Here is a 26,465-nt window from a genome sequence, read left to right as displayed (position 1 = left end):
CTGTTATGCTATGTTTTGTTCTGCTATGTTTTGTTGTGTTTTGTTCTGCTATGTTTTGTTATGTATGCTATGCTATGCTATGCTATGCTATGCTTTGTTTTGTTTTGTTTTGTTTTGCTATGCTATGCTATGCTATGCTATGCTTTGTTGTGTTTTGTTATGCTATGCTTTGTTGTGTTGTGTTTTGCTATGCTTTGTTGTGTTTTGCTATGCTATGTTTTGTTATGCTACGCTACGTTGTGTTTTATTATGCTATGCTTTGTTATGCCATGCTATGCTAAGCTTTGTTTTGTTATGCTATGCTATGCTATGCTGTAATTGTTATGCTATGCTATGCTTTGTTGTGTTTTGTTATGCTATGCTTTGTTGTGTTGTGTTTTGCTATGCTTTGTTGTGTTTTGCTATGCTATGTTTTGTTATGCTACGCTACGCTACGTTGTGTTTTTTTATGCTATGCTTTGTTATGCCATGCTATGCTAAGCTATGTTTTGTTATGCTATGCTAAGCTATGTTTTGTTATGCTATGCTATGCTTTGTTTTGCTATGCTATGCTATGCTTTGTTTTACTCTGCTAGGTTTTGTTCTGCTAGGTTTTGTTCTGCTAGGTTTTGTTCTGCTAGGTTTTGTTCTGCTAGGTTTTGTTCTGCTAGGTTTTGTTCTGCTAGGTTTTGTTCTGCTAGGTTTTGTTCTGCTAGGTTTTGTTCTGCTAGGTTTTGTTCTGCTAGGTTTTGTTCTGCTAGGTTTTGTTCTGCTAGGTTTTGTTCTGCTAGGTTTTGTTCTGCTAGGTTTTGTTCTGCTAGGTTTTGTTCTGCTAGGTTTTGTTCTGCTAGGTTTTGTTCTGCTAGGTTTTGTTCTGCTAGGTTTTGTTCTGCTATGTTTTGTTCTGCTATGTTTTGTTCTGCTATGTTTTGTTCTGCTATGTTTTGTTCTGCTATGTTTTGTTCTGCTATGTTTTGTTCTGCTATGTTTTGTTCTGCTATGTTTTGCTATGTTATGTTTTGTTCTGCTATGTTTTGTTCTGCTATGTTTTGTTCTGCTATGTTTTGTTCTGCTAGGTTATGTTTTGTTGTGTTTTGCTATGTTTTGTTGTGTTTTGCTATGCTATGTTTTGTTGTGTTTTGCTATGCTATGTTTTGTTGTCTTTTGTTATGCTATGTTTTGTTGTCTTTTGTTATGCTATGTTTTGTTATGTAATGCTATGTTTTGTTATGCTATGCTATATTTTGCTATCCTATGCTTTGTTTAGTTATGCTATGCTATGTTTTGTTTTGCTATCCTATGCTTTGTTATGCTATGCTATGTTTTGTTGCGTTTTGTTATGCTATGCTATGCTATGTTTTGCTGTGCTTTGCTATGCTAGGTTTTGTTATGTTATGCTATGTTTTGTTATGCTATGCTATGCTATGCTATTTGTTTTGCTATCCTATGCTTTGTTATGCTATGCTATGTTTTGTTGTCTTTTGTTATGCTATGTTTTGTTATGTAATGCTATGTTTTGTTATGCTATGCTATATTTTGCTATCCTATGCTTTGTTTAGTTATGCTATGCTATGTTTTGTTTTGCTATCCTATGCTTTGTTATGCTATGCTATGTTTTGTTGCGTTTTGTTATGCTATGCTATGCTATGTTTTGCTATGCTAGGTTTTGTTATGCTATGTTTTGTTATGCTATGCTATGCTATGCTATGTTTTGTTTTGCTATCCTATGCTTTGTTATGCTATGCTATGTTTTGTTGTGTTTTGTTATGCTATGCTATGCTATGTTTTGCTGTGCTTTGCTATGCTAGGTTTTGTTATGTTATGCTATGTTTTGTTATGCTATGCTATGCTATGTTTTGTTTTGCTATCCTATGCTTTGTTATGCTATGCTATGTTTTGTTGTCTTTTGTTATGCTATGTTTTGTTATGTAATGCTATGTTTTGTTATGCTATGCTATATTTTGCTATCCTATGCTTTGTTATGCTATGCTATGTTTTGTTTTGCTATCCTATGCTTTGTTATGCTATGCTATGTTTTGTTGTGTTTTGTTATGCTATGCTATGCTTTGTTGTGTTTTGCTATGCTATGCTTTAAGCTATGCTATGTTTTGTTATGCTATGCGATGTTTTGTTGTGCTTTATTATGCTATGCTTTGTTATGCTATGCTATGTTTTGTTATGCTATGCTATGCTTTGCTAGGTTTTGTTGTACTATGCTGGTGTGTGAGTGTGAGGGAGTGTGAGGGAGTGAGGGTGAGAGGGTTGTGAGGTGAGAGGGTTGTGAGGGTGAGAGGGTTGGGAGGGTGAGAGGGTTGGGAGGGTGAGAGGGTTGTGAGGGTGAGAGGGTGAGAGGGTGAGAGGGGTGAGAGGGTGAGGGGTGTGAGGGTGAGAGGGGTGTGAGGGTGAGAGGGGTGTGAGGGTGAGAGGGGTGAGAGGGTGAGAGGGGTGAGAGGGTGAGAGGGGTGTGAGGGTGTGAGGGGTGTGAGGGTGTGAGGGGTGTGAGGGTGAGAGGGGTGTGAGGGTGAGAGGGGTGAGAGGGGTGTGAGGGTGAGAGGGGTGTGAGGGTGAGAGGGGTGTGAGGGTGAGAGGGGTGTGAGGGTGAGAGGGGGGTGAGAGGGGTGTGAGGGTGAGAGGGGGTGTGAGGGGGTGTGAGGGTGAGAGGGGTGTGAGGGTGAGAGGGGTGTGAGGGTGAGAGGGGTGTGAGGGTGAGAGGGGGGTGAGAGGGGTGTGAGGGTGAGAGGGGGTGTGAGGGGGTGTGAGGGTGAGGGGGTGTGAGGGTGTGAGGGTGAGGGGGAGTGAGGGTGAGGGGGAGTGAGGGTGTGGGGGAGTGAGGGTGTGTGAGGCTGAAGGGGGTGAGAGGGGGTGTGAGGGTGAGGGGGTGTGAGGGTAAGGGGGTGTGAGGGGGTGCGAGGGTGAGTGAGGGTGAGGGGTTGTGAGGGTGAGGGGGTGTGAGGGTGAGTGAGGGTGAGTGAGGGTGTGTGAGGGTGAGGGTGTGTGGTCAGGACAGTAGCAGGAGCCAGGATAACAGTTGAAGATTAGAATAAACGAAATGAATCACTGCTACATACATGTTTGTGTGCCCTCATAGGTGTCCATGAGTGCATGGGAGTGGGTATGTCAGTGTGCCCACTCGGATCAAATGCTTTCCCTTGGATGGTAATTCTTAGCACACTTGTGGCCATCCATGGCATGATATCCTCTACCTACTCCCACTGTAATGATGGCCCTGGCACAAAGATGGCAATTCTTTGCAACCTGTGGGCATCCATGACATGATGGCTACCCCTGGTACAATGTGTCTGTAGCAGAATTGTGGCATGTCTTTTCAACATGAGCTAGAATGGTGGTAATTCTTGATGTACTGTGGGCAATGGGTGGTAATCCATGGCCCATTCTGAAATAATCCTTTCCTCTGCTTGAAGGTGGTAACACCGGGCATAATGTTGCAGTCAATAGGTTTGAGGTAGCCTGGCACTTGTGTAAATAGTTTTGAATATACTTAATAGTAAGCATACTCCGAGAAGCCAGAAACATGCGAATGAACACAGGTAACATGAACACCATTGTACATGCTCAGCCAACTCTCTTTCAAAATGCCAGGACAGATATTGCTTTGTTAATGCGTCTTATGGAGAGAGGGACAGGTAAAACTACACCTAAACCTAATGTGCGTGCAAGTGCTTGTTGTCGAGAGTTGGGCTGGCATGAGTTATGATGGAGTCAAACTGCTAGAAATATATCTATATTAAGTAAACCACCAACTAATCAGCCTTACAATACAGTGCAGACTTTACAAACAAGCATTGGCCGTGCGGCCGGGCCGCAAAGGAATAATTAAAAAAAACAAGCTAGGGATGAATAAAAACGCAGTCGTGAGGATTGGAGGAGAGTGTGACAAAACTCTGCAACTTTTTCCGCCTCAGTGAGGTATATGGGCACTGAAACGGCAACTGGCTCAGCCCTACTGGGGAATTGGTGTTGGGCGGCAGAATCACTCTGGAGAGACTGCATGGTGACTGCGTTGGTCAGTTTCAGAATCAGGAGGGGCAGAGTTAGCACAGTCTGCGAGGGATCAACGTGTCTAGAGGCAAAGCATAGCGGATGTAGCAATGCAGCTAGCGAGTCGAGTGTTTTCAAGCTGAGTGTCCCTAGAGAGATGGCAACACAGCAACAGCATTTGTGGAGCAAGGCTACTGTAAACAGGCACGGTAGGCTTTCACTTTTGTCCAGAAAAAAAACGAGAAAGTGAGGTTCCGTGACAATTGTAAGTGGTGCTTTCGACTCGCACGAATATGGTCGAGTCTGGTATCTATGAACCGCAAATGACGAGTTTAGTAAGTGTGCGCAGTTTCGCTGTGCTAACTAACTCTATTCGTTTGTTACGTGGGTTTTTCATCTGTACCCACGGGTTCCATCTTAGATACAGCATCCATTTTGTCTCTTGCCCTCAAGTAGCCAGCGAACGGACGCTGTCCGCTTCGCGACCCTGGGACTCCCAAGATATTTGCGGAAGACACATGTTCTTTGTAAGTGTCTTTATGACGAGGGGGATGCTACTGTAAGGCAGATGGCGCCGCTCGAGGCTCATCTTGCCGCACGGGCTTATTGTCTCAGCCGTGCATCTCATTAGGCACGTCTCTTTGATGTCTGTATCTCGTGTTTCCCGTTACCTCCTTTTTTTACACCCTTTCCAATCTCCCCACTGTCTCCGTCTTCCTCTGCACCTGCCTTCATTCCTATTTCGATCTACTTTACTGCCGATTGGAATTTGCTAATGGTGGGAAGATGGTTTTTATAGTTGGGAACCGCCAAATGTTTCCGCACTCATGTTCCGGACCTCATGTGTTTCAAAGTGACCAAAGCGACCCCTCTGGGGGCTAATTGTGGGAACTGGGTTATAAACTTTTGTGTTCAATGTTACCCTATGGGTAAAAACTGTATAAAAGGAGCGATCCACAGAACCAATTTGAAGCAGTCTCCCCAAGTTGCACGCTGTGTACTTGTCGTGATCTCTGTGTTCCCTGCAGCAAATAAACCTTGAATCTTTGATGTCAGAGGAAGTGTCCCGTGTCTCTGTGACTTGTACGCCGGAGCAGGTTACCCACGAAGGTTTTAGGTGTTGTGCCCTGGCACCGCTGGGTCCAAAAGAACCCAGTCCTTCAGTTGGCGCCCAACGTGGGGCTGCATCAGTGGTACCGGTCCAAGCCCGACGATCGTGAGGAACTTCGTGTGAAATCTCCGAGGGAAGGTGCACCCCGCTTCATCGATCCTGTTGTCGAAATAAGTGGCCCGAAGACTTTTCCCGCGAAGATTCCCGCCTCCGGACGGCTGCGACGGACTGCTGCCCTGACTGTAGACCTGTTTTGGCGCCTGGCGTAGACCTTGGTATAGCGAGACGATTGACGGGCCTTCCTGGTGACGCCATTGATCTTTGAGTTAAGTATTTGTGGGTCGCTCCCATGGTTCTTGGTTGTTGACACTCTAGCGAGTGTTTTTGTTGTTAACGCTGTGTGAGTGTTTTTGTCGGTGACACTTTGCCAGCGTGCTTTGTTGTTGTATTCTTTGACGACTGCAGCCGCCAAAAACCGAGGGTTTTGTTCTTTGCTGGGACTTGGTAAATCCCGTAACCCTTGAAGTTTGTGAAACTTGGCTAGTGTGCAAGATGCCTGGTCGCAGTACTTTGTTTAGTTGTTTCAGACCTTGTGGTGCGGATTCCCTGCTGGAGGACTCGTGTCCGATACCTCCGGTTGGAACTCCTACTTATGATCTATATAGCAAACATGGGCTAGGCCCGATTACCTTTAATGATTATTGGATTAAATATACAAAGAAAGACGGCGACCTTCGTTGGCCACCTCACGGTAGCTTCGAGGCGTCGATCTTAGATAATCTAGAAATAAAGTTGTTCGAACGAAAATCAAGGCCGGCCATGTTTGATGCCTTTCGGTTGTGGCGCAAAGAAGCCCGACAGAAAGAAATCAGACAAAATAAACGTAGTCAGCGAGATAATGTTGCTACCATAGTGAAGAAAGCTGAGCAGTTCCAGCGTGATAAGGAGGATAAGGATAAGGAAGTGTTTGAGAGATTACAGCGTATGACCATAGATAAATGTTATCCTGCTTTACCTACGGAGTCGGATAAGAAGGAAGAGGCAGTTGAGGATCCTTTAATGTCCTATCTCATGAAGTCGCCACCTCCGTACGTTCAGGGTACCGCAGCTCCTGTGGTCCCTGTCGTACCTGTTCTTCCACCTATTGTTCCTCCGCCTGTTCCTCAACCTGCACCCGTTCTTCCGACTGTTCCTGCTCCTTTGTCTGTTTCTATTCCTACTGCTCCTCCGCTTCCACATACTCCTGCTCCCGCTACTGCTCCTGTTTTGTTAACCCCTGTTGCTGCTACTGTTTCTACTCCTTCTCTTGTTAGTCCTGTGTCTTATCTTTTTCCCTCTACTCGTAGTCGTAATTCTCCTATTGCAGCTAGTTTCTTTCAGTCGCTCGGACCTGTCCATGGGTCTGCTAGCTCTGATGGTCCTCAGAGACGTAGCCAGCTTCCTGGAAACAGAGAACGTGTTGCATTATATAATATGGCGATGGGTTGGATGGTAAACCCCCTTAGAAATCCACCCAGTGTTGTTCTCGAAACGTTTAATCAATTCAACATACCGACCCAAAGGTATGTGTTTGATGAGATGTGCAAGTTCCTACATGATCAGATAGCGGCCGATGCGCCTGACGAGGTGCTGACCGCCCTGTCTGACCTTCGGCTTCAGTTCGCAACTGGGCTGATAGTGGATACTAATGTCCGACGCGCTATTGAGCGGTTGCTATCTCTTCGTCCCGCTCCTATTCCTCATGCACTGTTTGTTGAGGATATTGAAAAACAAGACGAGTCTGGCCAATATCCTATGCGTGAAGTTCCGCCGGTTTTGATACCAGCTGATGCTAATGCTAATCCTCCGGTATTGGCGCACTTTGAGCGAGTGTGGATACACCTCCCATGGAAACGATCGGAAGTGCTTCAGGTGAAACAATCTTTGCCCGATCCTCGTAAAAATCCTACAGGGTATTATAAAGAATTATCGCAGCTCGTAGATGCTACGGTGATGAATCTCGCCGATATCGACATGTTGTTTGGCAACGTCGTACCGCAGCCGGTATGGGCTAAGATTCGTCACCAAGATCACGCAAATGAATTGGGTGGTGATTGGGCTGCCATTACAGCGGCAGATGCTGGACAAGTGGCTGCTACTAAACCCGATCAATTGATTACTGCTCTCCCTCAAAGAATAATAACGCTTATGAAAACGCTTATGCCAGCTATGAGAGTAAATTGGGACAAACTGTCCGCTTGCAAACAAAAGAAAGATGAGAGTGTTTCCGACTTCTTTACGAGGTTTGAGGAAGCATTCATTGACCATAGTGGACAGGATATGGGTACTGAGGGTGGACAGAGGTTGTTTGTGGATAAATTTGTGTCGAATTTGTTGCCCGATTTGAGCAATAAATTGAAGAATTCAGAGAGTGCATGGGCCGTTTCTACCTCGGCTCAGATATTGGCTACGGCACAATATTACGAAAATAGGGAGAAAGAAGAGAATGACCGTGCTGACAAAAAGACAAAAGAGCTGAAAACTAAAGTGTTGCTGCAACAAGCGTATCCGCCGCGTTCCAATCAGAATGCGCCTCAACAGAATAGGTCGCAGCCGCAATCGAATAGATCACAGTCGCGTAATGATTCCTCCTTCCAAAGATCCTCGTTAGGGTACAATCAATGTGCCTATTGTAGACAAGAGGGACACATCAAATTCAATTGTCCTGCTCTAAATGAACGTAATAGTGGTAATTCGTCTAAAGGAGGCCGTGGTGGTTCACAGCAGGCATCACGTGGTAGAGGTCGTGGTGCTCAAAATGATCGCTCAGACAATTCATCTAATTCTAATAATTGTTTCGATCAACGTGGATCGTCGCAAGGGCGATCGGCGCAGTACACTGTAGATGATTATTACGTCGATCAGGGAACTGACGACAGTAATTACTAGGACGGCCATAGACAAGGAGAGGGAGTGGTATCAGTTCCGGTTGATCAGAGAGGGCCTTACGTCGCAGTTGCTACATCGGGCGTCGTTGAGCCTTTTCTGTTGGACACTGGTGCAGCGAAAAGTTCTATCATGCATTCGAAACTCCCTGGCGCACCTTTGTCTGGCCTAACAAATGTTTCCGTTGGATTCTCTGGCGCCCCCGTTAGCAATCCAGTTTCTCGCCCTTTGCCCCTTCAAATTGGGCCACGTGAGCTCCAAGCTCCGTTGATTTTAACCACGGGTTGTGGTGAAAATCTATTGGGTTTGGATTTGCTTAAACGTTTGTATGCAACATTGTATTGTTCTCCTGCGGGTGTAAAGCTTACGTTAGGAGAGAGGGTTGTCTCTCCTATGTATTTGTCTCTCGATAGGCTTCCACCGGAATTGAGTTCTCTTCCTGCGTCTTTGTGGGCGACGGGTCCAAATGATGTGGGCCTACTTGATATCTCTCCCTATGTTGTTCAGTTGAAATCGAATGTGCGATTGCCACGTATTCCCCAATATCGTATCTCCCTTGATGGTGAACGAGCACTGTTAGCGATCATTTATGACTTGATCGAGAAAGATGTTATTGAAGAGACGCGGGGAAACGTGTGCAATAGCCCTGTACTGCCCATTCTTAAACGTACTGATCCTACTAAACCGCCTGTTTATCGTTTTGTTATCGATTTACGGGAGGTAAATAAAATTGTGGTTCCTCAATTTCCTGTTGTGCCCGACATCACGGCGCTACTGACTCTGATTCCAGCTACGGCATCATGGTTTTCGGTGATTGATTTGAAAAATGCGTTTTTCAGCATCCCGATTGCCGAAGAGAGCAGGGACCTTTTCGGCTTCTCTCTCGGTGGGCGTAGCTTCCGGTTCAAACGCGCTCCTCAGGGCTACTGTGAAAGTCCATCGATTTACAGTCAAGCCTTGAAGGGTCAACTGGATGCGTTTCGGTTGCCGGTTGGTGCGGCCTTAATCCAATACGTCGATGACTTATTGGTGGCTGCTGATACTAAGGACATTTGCAAGCTTGCTACGGTGTCGTTGCTGCAACATCTCTGAGTTAAATCACAAGGTGTCACCTTCCAAACTCCAATATTGTTGTCAAGAAGTAACCTATCTAGGTCACTTATTGTCAAAGGAGGGAAGGAGATTGACCCCAGAGAGAATTGCAGCGATTGCGCGAATGGCTGTGCCACAAACCCAAAGAGATGTGCGTGCCTTTCTAGGTATCACGTCGTACTGCAGGCAATGGATTCCTAATTTCTCATTGCTAGCGAAACCATTGGTGGCTCTTACGTGCAAGGATGTTCCAACTCCTTTACCATGGACGGAAGAATGCCAGAAAAGTTTTTCTGAATTACGTGATTCATTGTGTTCGGCTCCTGTGTTAGGTACCCCTGACTACAGTAAGCCGTTTACACTATATGTTCACGAGAGGGAAGGTTGTGCTTTGAGTGTCTTAACGCAACCTTTCGGTGGTAAGCAACGTCCATGTGCATATTTTTCCTCGACCTTGGACCCAGTAGCTAGAGCATTGCCGAGTTGTTTGAGAGCAACTGCGGCAGCTGCGGTCTCCATCCGACAATCAGCAGGATTGGTCATGGATAATATGCTTACGGTGATGGTTCCGCATGCAGTCGATACTTTGTTGAATCGTACGAAAACTCAGCACTTGACGAGTGCGAGGTTGTCTGGGTACGAATTGACGCTCTTGGCAAGCCATATTCAGATAAAACGTTGTAATGTCCTAAATCCGGCAACTTTGTTACCAATTAGCACAAAGTCAGATGAAGTAGCAGAACATGACTGTTACTTGCGGACAGAAGAGGAAACGAAAGGTCGAGTGGACCTTAAAAACACCCCATTGGACGATCCGGATGGCACTCTGTATGTGGATGGGTCATGTTTTAAGTTGCCGAATGGCGATGTGACCACCGCTTATGCTGTTGTAACACTGAACACTGTTGTTGAAACTGCAAGATTGAATCAGAATTCTGCCCAAGCTGCGGAGCTGATTGCTCTTACTAGAGCATGCGTGTTAGCGAAAGGGAAACGTGTGAATGTGTACACTGATAGTCAATATGCGTTCGGTGTAGCGCATAGCTTTGGACGATTGTGGCGAGAGCGTGGTTTCTTGACGTCGCACGGTACGAAGATACAGCATGGCCAGCTTGTGAACGATCTTTTGGATGCATTGACTTTGCCTAAACAAGTTGCGATTGTTAAATGTAGTGCACATCGTAAAGTGACGGATGATGTTGGTCGTGGTAATGCGTTTGCAGATGAGATTGCTAAGGAGACTGCCCGGAACCTTGGCACTCGAATGTATGTGACGAGTTCGGTCAGGTGGCCTACAGAATCAAGTATGTGTGAAGATACTGTTGAGAGCGTGAAAGCAATTCAGAATGAGGCCACCGACACTGAAAAGACGAAGTGGAAAGAAAGTACGGGAAAGTTGGATGCAAATGGTTGTTGGATTGATTTGTCGGATCAGAAAAGATGGATGTTGCCTGACGCGTATGTACTGGCCGTTGTGACAATGGCACATGGGTTGGCACATATTAGCGCGAAAGGTATTTGTAAGTTGTTGTTGCCTGTGTGGAAGAATGATGGAATTACGAAATGTGCTGAACGGTTGGTGAAGAACTGTATGGTGTGCATAATGTACAATCCTGGCAAAGGAACCCCAACTCCCCCTGGCAGTTTTGCTCCTCCTTCGTATCCCTTTGAGGTGATTCAATTGGACTTCATCCATATGGAGCGATGCAATAACCTGAAATATGTTTTAGTTGTGGTTTGCGCATTCTCCCGATGGATCGAGGCCTATCCTCTCAGAGACAATACTGCTTTGTCTACTGCGAAAATACTACTGAAGGAATACTTTCCTCGGTATGGAATGCCTAGAGTTGTGTGGTCAGATAATGGAAGTGAGTTTGTGGGAAGTGTGATGAAGAGTGTGTGTAAGGGCCTTGGAATTAATCAAAAATTCCACAGCGCCAATCATCCCCAGTCAGCTGGATTGGTAGAAGGGTACAACGGCACCCTTAAACTGAAGCTAGCGAAGATTCAGGCTACGACTGGTCTTTCGTGGCCTGACGCTTTACCCTTAGCATTACTGTCAACAAGGGCGACTGTACACTCCCGAATAGGGCTTAGTCCCTATGAAATAGTGTTCGGCCGTCCTGCGAATGTGTGGGGGGTTCCTAGGCCAGGGATATTTTCTGATCTTGAGTATCCAATGCTGATTGACTATTTACATGACTTGACTGCTAAACTGAGGTTAATTCACCAACAGGTTTACGACGCATTGCCGACGCAGACGGAGGGTCCAGGCCACCAGCTCCAGCCCGGAGACTGGGTGGTTACACGCAACTTTTCACGAAAGAACAATCTGGACCCCCGGTTTACCGGACCTTACCAGGTGCTCCTGGCCACGAGGACTGCCGTTCGTCTTGAGGGGCGGAAAAATTGGGTACATGCTACCCATTGTAAGCGAGTCCCTATTCCTTTGCCGGCAGACCCGTGGGTAAGGAAAGGCATTGCATCATCAGAGACAGAAACATTGCCGGTGTTTGTGCCTTTCAGCGACGCACAGCCTGTTGGAGAATCCTCAGCGCAGCAGACAGCCACTGTTGAACATTTGTCAGCAAAAGACTCGAGACCAGATCAATCAACTGGTCAGCAGGACGCTGTCTCTTCAACGGATCCTTTGTTCGACGAGCAGACACGTCCCGGGAAACATCGATATTCTTTGCGATCTCACACTAAGGACAAATAAAATTTTCTTACTTTGCTGAAATCGAAAACTGCATTATCCCCGTTTCCCGTGATCAGTTTTGAACATTCATATCACTGTAATTTTTGTACATATATTGAGCTTCCTCCTTGTACCCTTTTCATTTTACAGCAGAGAGACTTTGTGCTTGAATATACGTATTGTGTATTGAAGGCCGTAGGGCCGCGCGCGTACTTCCTTCTGGACAGCAGGTCTTGACGCTAGGTTAAAGGCCGTCGGTTCCTGGGAACCCCTAGGGATTGACTATTGCTGCACAGAACGGAGTGCGTCAAGAAACGTTGCGGACGGTCGTAGGGAATGGCATTCTCGAAGCTGAATGATTTGGAAGGAGCTCAAGACTACAGACTCAAGCTGCAGCAACTCAGTCGTACTAAATGCTTCATATTTCGATTGTTTATGTTGTTTTTGACTGCTTCTGCATTATTGGCGGGTGGGGTGTATTACACTATGTCCTACTTCTTACCAGCTACACCTACTCCTACTCCTTACCCTAATCTTACCACTACTGCTTCTCCCCATTCTTTTCATATGTTACCGGAACACGAGCAGGCTAGACGTGTAGAATTCCGCAATAATTCCTTTATTCAGCTCCTTCATCAGCATCAGTTAGTGGTTAACACTACTAATTGTTGGGTGTGTGGGTTGATGCCACATACTACAGATAAGGGAATTCCATATCTGGTGTTACCGTATAGTTCCCAAGGGTCAGCTCGAGCATTCCAAACAATGTTTCGAAGCGCACTGGGTTTCCACCCCATTCGAGAACCACATTTCCCCTACTCTGGCCCTACCTCGTATCAGAAGCCTTTATCGATAGCAATAGAGGATATGGAGAGTGAGATCCATGACTATTCGCTTATCCCTGAGGAAGAGGTACAAGCCTATAAGGTCCTAAGTAGAGGTGAATATAGTGTGTTCACTAGTGAACAGCAGCTTAAAAGCTCGCCTCCAATATGGGTCGTACCCCTCACTGGTAATCTTTGTATCATGGGTCGTGGCCGAAGACCGCAAGCCCGACTTGGAGCAAGTGGTTGCATCGAAAATTACATTTTGCCGATGTTCTCATCCCCTGTGTTTCTGGCTGCCAAGGGTACCTACTTTATCTGTTATGATCGTGCATACACATGGTTGCCCGCAGACTTCATGGGCACATGTTTTATTGCAAATCTCTTGCCTCCGACGTTCACTGTAGATGCCGATTATCATAAGACTAGAGTTGTGCGAGGCGTAATTAGCGAAGAGGACACTGCCGGTCAAGAGGCAGGAGACTTTTTCAAGGGTTTCCTCCCGTTTTGGGGACCTATGGTTAATAGTAGGAACCTGAGACAGTTGACTCGAGTGGTAGAATCGACAGCTAATATTACTGCCAGTGCCCTTGGTAATATCACCACAGAACTTCAGGCGGAGAGGCTTATGACGTTACAAAACCGAATGGTTTTAGATGTCATCCTAGCAGATCGCGGTGGGGTATGTAAGGTGATCCATTCGAGCTGCTGCATTTTCATTCCAGATAATGCTCCTACTGTCTACCAAGCCATCTCGAGGTTGCATAAGATCTCCGAATCCATACACGTGGATGTAGGGGATTGGACGCTACTTGGATGGTTTTGGGGCCTGATGTCGACTTGGGGTTGGAAAATTCTGATGATCATTGGAGTTGTGGTAGTGTTCCTGTTCACGTGTTGCCTTTGTGTACAGTGTGGTCCTGCCTTATGTGGCCTCTGTGCTACAACGTGTATGAGACAACCATCTGTTACCAAGGGGACTCGATTGGACAGAGCTATGCTACAGCAACATCTCGAGGGTCTGATGAATATCGAATATGATTCCGACTAGTGCTTGCCTACATGAGGGCAAAAGGAGCGTCTGAGGTTCCGTGACAATTGTAAGTGGTGCTTTCGACTCGCACGAATATGGTCGAGTCTGGTATCTATGAACCGCAAATGACGAGTTTAGTAAGTGTGCGCAGTTTCGCTGTGCTAACTAACTCTATTCGTTTGTTACGTGGGTTTTTCATCTGTACCCACGGGTTCCATCTTAGATACAGCATCCATTTTGTCTCTTGCCCTCAAGTAGCCAGCGAACGGACGCTGTCCGCTTCGCGACCCTGGGACTCCCAAGATATTTGCGGAAGACACATGTTCTTTGTAAGTGTCTTTATGACGAGGGGGATGCTACTGTAAGGCAGATGGCGCCGCTCGAGGCTCATCTTGCCGCACGGGCTTATTGTCTCAGCCGTGCATCTCATTAGGCACGTCTCTTTGATGTCTGTATCTCGTGTTTCCCGTTACCTCCTTTTTTTACACCCTTTCCAATCTCCCCACTGTCTCCGTCTTCCTCTGCACCTGCCTTCATTCCTATTTCGATCTACTTTACTGCCGATTGGAATTTGCTAATGGTGGGAAGATGGTTTTTATAGTTGGGAACCGCCAAATGTTTCCGCACTCATGTTCCGGACCTCATGTGTTTCAAAGTGACCAAAGCGACCCCTCTGGGGGCTAATTGTGGGAACTGGGTTATAAACTTTTGTGTTCAATGTTACCCTATGGGTAAAAACTGTATAAAAGGAGCGATCCACAGAACCAATTTGAAGCAGTCTCCCCAAGTTGCACGCTGTGTACTTGTCGTGATCTCTGTGTTCCCTGCAGCAAATAAACCTTGAATCTTTGATGTCAGAGGAAGTGTCCCGTGTCTCTGTGACTTGTACGCCGGAGCAGGTTACCCACGAAGGTTTTAGGTGTTGTGCCCTGGCACCGCTGGGTCCAAAAGAACCCAGTCCTTCAAAAGGTGCAGAGAACGCCTAACAAAACACGGCTTCCCTGCGAAATGGATTAAAAAAAAAACAAGCTCTCTGCATTGCTGTGGCGGGGAGGGGGGGCGGGAGCGCATTCCTTTGAAGTCTGATGGGGGAGCGGATTCCTTTGAAGTCTGATGCCGAGGCTGATGGTGTTTGATGTGCACGCGCCTGTCTCACATGAACTGTACGCGATCCGCAGCTAGGTAGACTTTTCGGACTGCTTACTATAATCTCGCCTATTCAATCCCTAACAGGATAGAATAAGGGAGACCTAAACAGGGGGAAAGGACGGAGAAAGCAGTGAAAAATTAGGCAAAAGCAGGAGAAAACACTCAGAAAGCAGGGAGTAGGCAGAGCGCTGCATCAGCACGGGAGAGCTGGGCCTGGGACCTGCTCAATGGAGTCGTGCTGCGGCCTCCATTAAGTAGGTTCTGGGAGAAGTGAGTGGGTCTAGACGGCAGGCGGGAGCGGCAAATGAGGAAAACAAGCATTTGCAATGCAATAGGTCTCGTATTTATGAGAGTTTGAGCTTTTGGCATTGTAAATGATAATAGCTAAAATTGTTGCAAATTTGAGACCTACTGCAGTGGAAATATTTGTTTTTCCAAGCGCCCCATGCCGCGCTTATATGTTAATAGAGGCCAGGGCCCTTCCTTTAGACGAACCGGGTCTAAAGAATGGGGCGCGGCCCCTATTAAAGTAAAAGCGTAATATGGGGAGCTTTTACCAAACAAGCATTGGTTTGAAAAACAATGCTTATTTGGTGAAAGACCCCCAAACAGCGCTTTCATTTTAATGGTGGAGATGGCCCTTTCTTTTGACGTGGCTCGTCTAAAGAAAGAGGCGTGTCCTTTATTAACATGCAAGCGCGGCATGGGGTGATTGGAAACAACAAAAATGAGAACGTGAATAAAGAGCAAAATAAAATTTAAAAAAATGTAAATTACCACATTTGGCACCGCAAATAAACCAAAACCATGGCAACCCCTGTGGCGTGCTGAGCTATAAAAAAAAAATTCAAGCGTTCGGAGAGAACGAGTCCATAGCAGGCAGGTGAAAACAATTTAAACAAAATAGTGCTTGGAGGCTGTAAATAAAGCCTACTGAGTACCAATACGTTCGAGGGTTAGTCTTTATGGGAGGTTACAAGATGAGACAAGGCGGTCCTAAGGAGGGACTACTAAGGCTATTGACCAATGAAGAGCCAGAGTTTACAAAGGACAATGACACAAGCCAATGAAAAATATGGATGGATAGTCGGCGGAGTTTCAAGTCTATACCTGAATACACATGCATCGCAGAGCAGCACATGCGCTGCCCAAGCTTGAACACAATAAAGTGCACTGGAATATTAAATGTAAAACAATGTACCAACTGGAGCAATGAGCCTAGTTGAAAATATCACATTAATAATAACGAAACATAACTAAATAACTAAACCTGAAACAGCTGCATTCTTCAAAATGAAGATTTAAGTGGCACCCTAGTGTTCTTGGGCAATACATCTCTCTGTGTAGACCCCTTCTCCAAAATATTAGATAATACATATAAGGCAGGGAAGCCTAGAGGAGAGATGGACTGGAGGGAGGTATGTGCCTGATGTAGGCCTGTGCCTATATCCCCAATTGCTCCACCCACCTACCACTAAACTACTCCCTCAAGAAAACCGGTCTCTGGAGTTGCGCCATACTCTTGACAATTTCCAGTGGACACCTATAGTAGCTGGTGGGGTTAGAAAATCAACAGAGCACAGGCCGGGTAAAGTAGGGGATTACAAGGGTTGATGAATCAGGAAGGTGACCGGCTGGTGTCAGGCCACAGATCAAGGAACAACCAGTAGGTTGGGGAGAGGATAGCTATAGGGGTAGAGAGGGAAGGTACATACACAGGTTCACCAACACACTCCAATTTGATATCACCCAGGGTATAGGCACCACAATGGACTTAGGGTGTGCAAGGGGGGGGGGGGGGAGTTGTCTCGTTGCTTGTCCCTGGATCGGTGTGACTGTGTATTCTAACCTTAAGTTGCAAGTAATATTACTAATTTGGAGCTCAGAGCTTTTGCATTGATATCTCAGGGAACCCAAGTCATTGCAATATTTTTTCCAATCGTATATGCAATAATGAATTGCCATTTATGTTTTTACCCAACAAAGGTGGGCGCAGCAAATTGACCAGGTACTGTAACATTTTCTGAAGTCTCTCCCACTTATAACTGTTGCTTCTATTCTTTAATTTGCTCACATCACCCTGTGCACACCAAAAAACTGAAAACAATTGTTACAGCTTGAGTATCTTCTACGCAAAGCAAGTCACTTCTATGAAATTTTGATATGGCTTCTCCTCAGAGTCAAAACATCTCTAGCCTACATTTAGCCTAGGAATACAATTTCTAGTTTGTAGCCAATCAAGGCTAGACTTGTGGAAATTATCCTATGGTAACATTTGTGTGTTGTGGTTGTTTTAGATCTTTATGTTATGCTGTTATTATTACACATGTGGTAAGCAACTATATGTCATTTGATGTCTGTCCTCAAGAGCCGGCAGAGAAGCACTGAACAGTTTAGGAGAACCCTTGAGGAACTCCCTTGCTGTACATGGATAAAGCAGGATTGAAGTATTCAGTCTGTGCAAAGCGTGAACTGTAGGCAAGGAATTATTTGATCTGAGAGAGTTCAAAACCTTTAAAAACATAGGCCGCGTGCAAGTCTTTGCAGCAAAACAGAATGGTGTTAAAAGCGAGATTGCGTAGGATGAGAAGAGCTTCAGCATCATTGGATACGTTTTCAGCAAGCTCTTCTGCAATGTCTTAGTACTATGACCTTGACGGAAACTAGGTCCCTTGGTGTTGAGAAGTTAGTGGTTTTGCAACAATGTTTAAGTTGATGGTTACCAATGGGTTCTGTAATTTTGGGCACGGTAGTCATGTTATAGTTGAGACAGGCGTTAGAGACTATCTAGGCCCACATTCGCTTTTTCCCTGCATTTTGTGATATTTACTTGCTTCAGTGGAAGTAGCACAACTTCCCATGAGAGGAAATCCTTCATACAAAGAGGTACACTGTTGTATTAAAAGAAGGTGTGTAACATTGTTTAATGTGTTCCTCATGCGAGGGAAGTGGAAGTAGCTGATTAAATACCCAGTTGTTGTTCATGAACCGGCTTGGAAGATTTTAATACTTTTGTTACTATAAAAAAGAAGACAGCATTGCTACATGCTGCTGCCTGGGGTGTTCTAACACCTCATTGGGAACCTACTATCACAACTTTACATGCATAGACTGCCAACACGTGTTTCACTACAATGGTGCTTCTTCAGGAAAACGTCTACAACAATCGAGCTTAGCCAGAGTTTGCAGTAAGTAAGCACTCCGTTTCTCTGAGATTTTTAAAACAATTTGTATAGATTCCATCTTTAACCACAGCTTACAATATTTGTCCATTAACAACTCCATTTAAGCTTTTGGATAATCACTCAGAGAGGTTACCATGCCAGAGTCATTAGAGATCTTCACAGAGGTCATTTAAAAAAAATCTAAGACCCTTTCCAAAAACAAAAAAAATTGCTTCTGTGCAAAAAGCTTAGATGCAGATGTAAAGAGAGAAATAGTGCGCGCTGTCGTTCCCTTCAGATTTGTGTTCCCGTTTCAATCAATGGGCCACATAGAACGACCATTAAAAGTGTGAATGATGAACATACCACAAAATATCATGCATTTTACATTTGTGGCAACAAGGCTCAATGTTGGCTATTTGAATAGTGAAGAAAACGAATACAAGACCCTATTTCAGTCGAACCATGCTCTTACGTTGCGTAATGCCAATGCCAGAAATTTAGAAGTGCTTTAGGCACAACAGTGACCGCTCTAACCATCCTAGGAGGTACAGAATAGGCTATTCCAGCTCAAACATAACCCCTTACTGCTAAAGTAGAACTAACTCTCCCAATGCTACAGGTTTCCCAAACCTTGTAAGATGCATAGTTACAGGTAATATAGCTTCCTGCCATCAAGGATCCTTACTCTTTTCCGTTTAGACATTCCTTTAACCTGGAACTTCAGTCTAACTGAGGTGACCCAGAACAACAGTTCTCATAAGACAATGATAAAGGCATTTAAACGTAGGTCCCCGATGGCACGGAGTAGATGGTTTTAATAATATATTGCATTGAACAACACCGCCCTAGGAAACCCCACTGGGAATCCAATGTCCTACAACATACTGCAGAGCATCCATTGCCATTAGCGAAAAAAAATAAAAAAAAAAAAGGACATCTTACCTTAGCTAGAGTACCATATGCAAGTCCAAGGATGCCAACCCATTTAACTCCAGGTAGGAAGAAGCTCTCAGATTCAATAATTGAAGCAATATTTATAGTAAAGTTGCCATTGAGTCCTTGGGGAACTGAGATGACATCTTGTCCGAGCACCCCTTTCCAGCTTCCTTGAGTGTACTGAACACTAACCTCAATTCCGAGCGAATGGTATGTGGTCGACCTGTAAATAGACAAGTAAAAAATAACTGCCACGTAGTTGTTCCAAACAATCATGGAAAATTAATACAGAGGAACGAGATTTTTTTTAATGCGGAATAAAAAAAGCGTATTTAAGCCGAGGCTAATGTGTGGAAACCTAGGGTGTTTAGACAATTGTTACTTAAAGGCTCAACTTGAGGCAAACTTGAAACACAAGCTTAGCAAACATGACAGTCAGAGGTTGCTTATCCACTTTCTAATGTATACAAATTAGTATCGACAGAACCCACACTTCTTTGGTAGAAAGAATTCTACTATATTGGTAAAAAACAAATTCCCTATTGCAAACTGAGAAAACCCTAGGAACAGCCTTCAACACAAAATGGGTTAGGAAAACATCTGCAGTTAGACAAAACAAAAAATGTAAAAAGGCATTTGAAAAACCAAAACGCCATGCCGATTTGCTTTGCCGATGTAGACCTGTGGGCCTACTGACTTTGACGATACTTTTTGCTGATCTGGGTTCAGCATTGGTAAGCACAAAAAATGGGTTTTACCGATGCTGAACAGAATCAGGAAGAAAAAAAACCAAAAGCACAATGATGTGTAGAAGTGCAAGAATGCAATCCTAAGGTGCATTGTGCAATGACCTATATGCAGGAATGTGTCACCATATGTTGTAACAAGGACACCATTTCGTTTTTTAGGTCAAGCCTAGGCAGCGCACATGCGCCGTCTGCAAGACCTGCTTTAAATCGGTATATGGAGTATAATCCCGCCTGCTGGTTGTCATTAGGTCACTTCGCGTCGCTCTGCTTTCCTGGCTCCTTATTGGCTGGCGTTTTGAGACGTCATTCTTTTTTTATGGCAGGAAGCACCGACCAACTACAGTTTAGGTACGCTGTAGGGCTGCATCTGTTTAGGGACTACTTAGTTGAATCTTTTTTTCTTAACCACCATGGTGCACACATCACGGGCCGCCATGCACATAAGTTTAATACATGCACGGGCGCTGCGCTTTGTTTAAGAGCAGCACCCGCATTCATGTTTCTCCTTTCACTGTCCGAGTGGAGTGGTGCAGGGTAGAGTGTTGTGTCAGAGTTGAGTGATGCAGGGTGGGGACGTAGAATGGAAAGTGGTGTAGGGAAGAGTGATGTAGTGTAAAGTGCAGTGGTATAGATTTGAGTGGCGCAGAGTGAGGTAGGGTGCAGTGACATGGAGTACAATGGTGTAGAAAGAGTGATGTAGAGTGCATTGGCATACAGTCCAGTGGTTACAGTAGAGTGCATTGGCATACTGTGGTTAGAGTAGGGTGCAGTTGCATAGAGTAGAGTGGTGTAGAGTAGTGTGGTGCACAGTAGATTGTTTCAGAGTAGAGTGAAGTGGTGCAGAATGAATAGGTGCATGGTAGAGCGGAGCGTTGCAGGGTAGAGTGCAATGTCATACTGTGCAGGGGCATGGAGTGCAGTGGTGCAGAGTAGATTAAAGCGGTGTACAAGGGATGGTAAAGAGTGCACTGGCCTAGAGTGTAGTGGTACAGAGTAGAGTGGATTGGCGCAGAGTGGAGTGTGGTCGAGAGGAGTAGAGTAGGAGTGGTGCAGAGTGCACTGGCATGGAGGATCGTAAACGGAAGTGGCATAGGGTCGAATGGTGCAGAGTAGAGTGCAGTGTGGAGTGGTGTACAGTGGCATGGGGTAAAGTGCAGTATGCATGGTGTTGTTCCGCATTGTCATTACAGACAAAACACCTTCAATTGTAGTGACCTCTGTCTTTGAATGCACAGCATATGTGACAAGATAGGTGAAAGATTTAAAGGCCTGTTTAAGGAAGGGGGTGCTCAGTAGGATAGTGTAAATGAGTGAGTTTGCCCCTTCCCTCGACCAAACCTTGAAAGGCTAATACAAATAAAAGCCAGTAAATCGAAAGCAAGAAAATGTAAGTTACAAACCCAAAAGCCAATGGTAAGCAGTGGATAGAATGCATTCCCCCCAAAAACTTTCCAAATGTCCCCGAGAGGTCGTTAGCAAACCGGAAAGCTGCGTTGTGGGGTAAACTTGGACCTAATAAGGTAAAATGTACACCTAAGCCCCCTTTTTATTTTTATAAAGGAGTAGCCTGTTGTAGCCACCAAAAAGAATAGAAATACTTTTAAAAAGCATTGAATAAAGAGAAGGGAGGGGTGGATGAAGATTAAGCTCTGCCAAGCACACCAACAACCAAGAATAGGGGAGAAACAGAGGGGCAGGTGGTTAAAATACAATAAATAAAAAGAAATAAAGGCCAAATAAAATGCTAAGTGGTAAAGAATCCGCTGCGGTCGCTGCAGTTAATATCGGTAGGGTTGTGTACGGGTCGCCGTCCACTGAATTTCTTAATTTGTATTGGTGCATTGAACTAAGTCTTTGCACCAGGGGGTTGGAAATACAGGTCCGGGGTGGGAGGTCCCCCAGGTATTGACACCTCCACACGTCTCTTGCTCTTCTACGCCCCATCATTCTTTGCAGCTGCTGCAGGTAAGAGCAGTGGGGCCTGGTGAGGGGAGATTTCGACGACTACGAGGGCAAATTAAATACATTTTCCCTCGGGGACGTCGCCCAAAATCCCCCCTCAACCAGCCCCACTGCTCTTACCTGCAGCGGCTGCAAATAATGATGGGGCGTAGAAGAACAAGAGATGTTTGGAGGTGTCAATACCTGGGGGACCTCACTCCTCAGAGCTACAAGGTCTGTATTTCCAACCCCCTGGTGCAAGGACTTAGTTCAATGCAACAATACAAATTAGAAATTCAGTGGACAGCGACCCGTACACAACCCAATGAGACCACTCACTGAGCAGTATTATGCTAGAAGTATTTCTAGTACTGATAACTTCCACTAGTTGAGTTCAGGGACACAATGGAATCCCGAAGCTTCTTTTGTAACTGAACAGAACATTCAAAATGCTACTGAGAAAAAGAAGACATACTTTAAAATGTTTATTTGTAAAACCCAAGTCTAGTGCATAAAATAGGACAGGTAACCCCACAGAATGTGAACAAAAATGCAGCATTGCGTGACATAGCCAGCAAAAACGATATGAACATTCCTAGCGTGATTAGTGAGTTCCTAACATCCTTTAGCTACTTGTATGCACTACGCTAAATCTTAGCAGGAGCAATAATTAGCAAGCCTATAAATCATATAGCATTCCTTCTCCTAGTATAGAATAGCTGTTTAGCTCTTCTCTCTCACAGCTTTTGACTGGGAGTGAGAAGCAATGCCAGGCAGAAGAACACTGATCTGTACCGCTGTGACCGAGCCTGGTGGTCACTGGTAACCACCATGACCTATGGTGCGATAGTCAAAGCCACGCTAACGTATGGTCAGATACCTAGGTTTTTATAGTACCCGCTTGCAGATTTTATCTTATTTTTATGATAAAAAACAGTATGTGCAGACATTAAAACATCAACATTATTAACACCTTAACTGCGGCCATTATTTCGGCACAGTGCGGCGTTCTAAAAGGTGGGCAGGGCAACGTCGGCCGTTGGCCGACGGCAGCACTAGCGAGGTAGTGCTGCCGTCGGCCAACGGCGACGGCAGCACGCAACGAGTTAAACAAACATGGTGATAAATAATTCATCTCTATTTACATGTAGACTATACACTCCTATAAGGATAAAACAAACAAAGCTAGGTTCTAAAGTAAGTATTCATGATCGTATGGTACAGTTCCAAAAACAATAAAACTGGTCAGCCTCGGGGAGAAGCAGGCATGATACTAACATTTCTATTTGTCTTTAAAACGTCTCACTTTCTACTAAACAAGACAAAGGAATCAGCAAGCAGGTACATAATGAAAACAGTAGTTTCAACGGGGCTTGTCACAGTGTTCACAACTGTGGTTAGTGCAAGGGGTAGTGTGAGGGGGAAAGAAGCAAACAGGAGAGAAAGCAAGAAAACATGCATTCCCTGAAGTGCAAAATTTAAGAAAACCATTGTGGCCTCAATGTGAGCGCAAAGGTTAGAAGTCATTCGACCAAACATTTTAAAATAATAATAATAATAATAATAATAATAATAATAATAATAATTATTATTATTATTAATAATATTAATAATAGAAATGTATAATACGCACACCTACCCCAAGAAGTTTCCCGGTGCAAAGCAAACAGAAGGGGTATCTAGGTGCATCAGATTTAAAAAGCCATATCAGGCCTTTGTGGAAAGAAAAAAGCGACGTACAATTCTGCAACGACTCTGGGGGAGAATTGCATAGTTTTGGGCCCAAATATGCAGAGGAGCGCAATACAATTAGAAATTGTAAGCCAATGCAGCTCTAGCATAGAAGAGAGGAAACGGAGGCAAATTTTGGAAGCTGGTACAGAAGCCCGGTGGCAGCGTTCTGATCTATCTGCAACCGACAAATCGTTGTCTTATCGGTTCCCAGATAGAACGCATTGACGTAATCTAGTCTGGATAATCACGATCCTTTGAGCCAATGAAGGAATCGTCCAGATGATCCTCTCTAGCCACTTGAGCACTGCAAAACAAGTGGCCATCACCTTAGCCACCTGAGGCTTCATAGATAAATTATTCAAAAGGAAGACCAGATTTTAACCTTATTGGTGGGAGTAGGCAAGTCCCCTAGAGAGGAGTTCTAGCCTAGAATCATGACCTATGTTCATCACCATTGAGCTTGAGCAAATGTTTGTTCATCCATAAGGAGGCACGGCTTGAGCCCAGGTTAATATCAGACCGTCTAGGATTTCAATGCAGGTGACAAAGTAAAGATTACCTGTGTGTCATCTGCATATGAAAAAATGGTCAGGCCACAACACTCCATAATAGCTGCCAAATGGCAACGTAAATGTTAAACATAGGGCTTAAACCGAGCCCTAAGGGGCTTCTGAGGTTAAAGCTTATGGTTCCAACCTGACACGAATCGAGAAAACTTGAAACTAACAATCTTTTGAAAAAGATGTAAGCCACGCTAGACCAGAACCTTCAAGGCTTGGTGAACTCAGTCTTTCCACCAGGTTGGAGTGGGATCCAGTATCGAAGACGGCACCAAGATCTAACAAAATAAGCGCAGCTGTTCTACCTTCAAAGAATGGTAAAAGAAGTTATTCACCAGGGAAAGGACAAACAAAAGAGGAAGGAAAGCCACTGAATAGGAAGTAGGGAAATGAGACGGACAAGAAAGTCAACCAATGATAAGCAATGGGTTGGTACACTAAGTACTGGTATTGGTTACAACAGACTGCTTAAGCGGTCAGTCGGTGAGATCTAAAACAGTCTGCTATGCTTTTCTTATGCTGTCCCCATGTGATGTCACGCCGGAGTACAGAGGCTACCTGATCACTTCTTGCCTTAGCCTTTCCTTTTACTGCTTTATGTTTCCTCCTATAATGATGCCATCCATACCTTCCAGTAAGTTTGGAATTGGCAGGTGTAGTGAAGCAGCAGCTGCAGTCAGAGGCCAACGATTCCCTTCCCACTGTGCTGTGTGTAAGCAGGTGGGCCAATTTAGTTCTTTCTCCATTACAACAACTCCCTTTAAACTTGCGGCTAAGAAGGGGCCCAGCAGAGAGGGAAAAGATTTGGGGTGGATAGAGAGGAATTTGAAATGGAGAGTTGTGTTTGAGGTGTGAAATGTTGGGGGACAAACAAAGGTAGATGTGCAGACTCACATATTTAGGCTATTCAGCAACCAAAGACCAGTATAAGCACGTGTTGTGTTGCGTGCTTTATGTCTTTAAATCTCAGCTACAGTTTTCGCTCGTTGATGGGCAGACCTATTGTCACGCATATATATATATATATATATATATATATTCACTGAAAAAACCATTGGTTATAGACCATATATAGTTCGGGATTAGCATTTACAAAACCTTAATTTACTCGCACAAAACCATAGAAATTCGCATATATAGTTAGTTGCAATAACTATATATCGCGCACCCGCAATCCACTGCTGATGATGTCACATATTACATCATTCATGACATGGTCAGTGACATCACTGATGACATCACTGATGACAACATCCAGTGACTGTATGTTTCTGTAAAGTTAAAATATGTCTTACATATTGAAGAATGAGTGGATGTATAAGTGTTTGGATGAAGGATTTAGTAGGTGCATGACTGATTGTATGAGGGAATGATTAAATGTGTCTCACTGAGTGCATGGGTTAGTGACTAAACTGTCTTAATTTGTGCATCATTATTTCTGTAGTTCTGTAAACTGCTGCATGTGTTGATCAGTAGCTATATGAGTAACTATATGGGTTATTGATTGGTTGCCCAAATATTTGTATGGGAGAGTGAGTGTGTGTGTGGGGGTGGCTGGGAGGTGTGTGACTGTGCATAGATGTGTGAGCAGTTGATTCACTAGATGTATGGGTTCAAAGGTGCATGTGGAAACAGCTGTATGGGCGGTTGACTGTCTGCATGAGTGCATTGGTGAGTGATTGGATTTCTCAGTGCTACATGTCAAAGTAAGTACATATGTAAAACACAGTACATGTAAGAGTTGACATATATAAATAACTGTGCATAAGAGCCAGTGAATGTGTGAGTGGCTGTATGGATCATTGTGAACTTGTATCAGTGATTGTATAAGAGAGTAAATATGTGTTAGTATATGTTTGATTAAGTAAGGTGTGTATAACTGTATAGTTGAGGAAATGGAGGTGTGATTGATTCTTTGCATGACTGACTAGGTGTGTGAGTAACTCCATGGATGAGTGACGGTGTGTGAGTGTCTGTTTACACTGATTGTATCTAAGGTTATATTAGAGTCTGAAGAGGTTCATCGTATTATCACATGAATTATATCATCAGTGATGTGATCAGTAATGTCAAATGAGATGTTCAGTGATTTCATCAGTGATGTCATTTGAGATGTCATTTGAGATGTCAGTGATGTCATCAGTGATGTCACTGACCATGTCATGAATGATGTAATATGTGACATCATCAGCAGTGGATTGCGGGTGCGCGATATATAGTTATTGCAACTAACTATATATGCGAATTTCTATGGTTTTGTGCGAGTAAATTAAGGTTTTGTAAATGCTAATCCCTAACTATATATGGTCTATAACCAATGGTTTTTTCTGTGAATTTTCAAGGTTTTGTAAATGCAAATTCCTAACTATATATGGTCTATAACCTATGGTTTTTTCAGTGAATTTCATTGGTTTTTTAAAAGCTAATATCTATAGCTGTAAAATATATTCTTTATTACGTGACGTATCACGTAGCCACGTGAGACGCCTCATGACACGTCGCATAAACGTGACGTATCGTCTCTGCAGCACAAACAAAACCCGTTACGTAAGCGCGCCAGAGCACGCT

The 26,465-nt window shown here is 44.5% G+C and overlaps 1 protein-coding gene across 1 annotated transcript in view; it reads right to left on the bottom strand.

Annotated features, from left to right (window-relative positions):
• BACE2 (beta-secretase 2) overlaps nt 1–26,465 on the bottom strand; it is a 340,766-nt gene that overhangs the window by 128,230 nt on the left and 186,071 nt on the right. The window contains exon 3 of the mRNA XM_086935433.1: nt 18,920–19,136. Within this exon, the coding sequence (XP_086791559.1) occupies nt 18,920–19,136 (217 nt within the window). The remainder of the gene's footprint in view (nt 1–18,919; nt 19,137–26,465) is intronic.

This window comes from Lissotriton vulgaris, chromosome 8, assembly GCF_964263255.1.
Source record: "Lissotriton vulgaris chromosome 8, aLisVul1.2, whole genome shotgun sequence".
NCBI classification, from domain to species: domain Eukaryota; kingdom Metazoa; phylum Chordata; class Amphibia; order Caudata; family Salamandridae; genus Lissotriton; species Lissotriton vulgaris.
The sequence above is the reverse complement of the archived record's forward strand: the minus strand, read 5'-3'. Positions and strand labels throughout refer to the sequence as shown.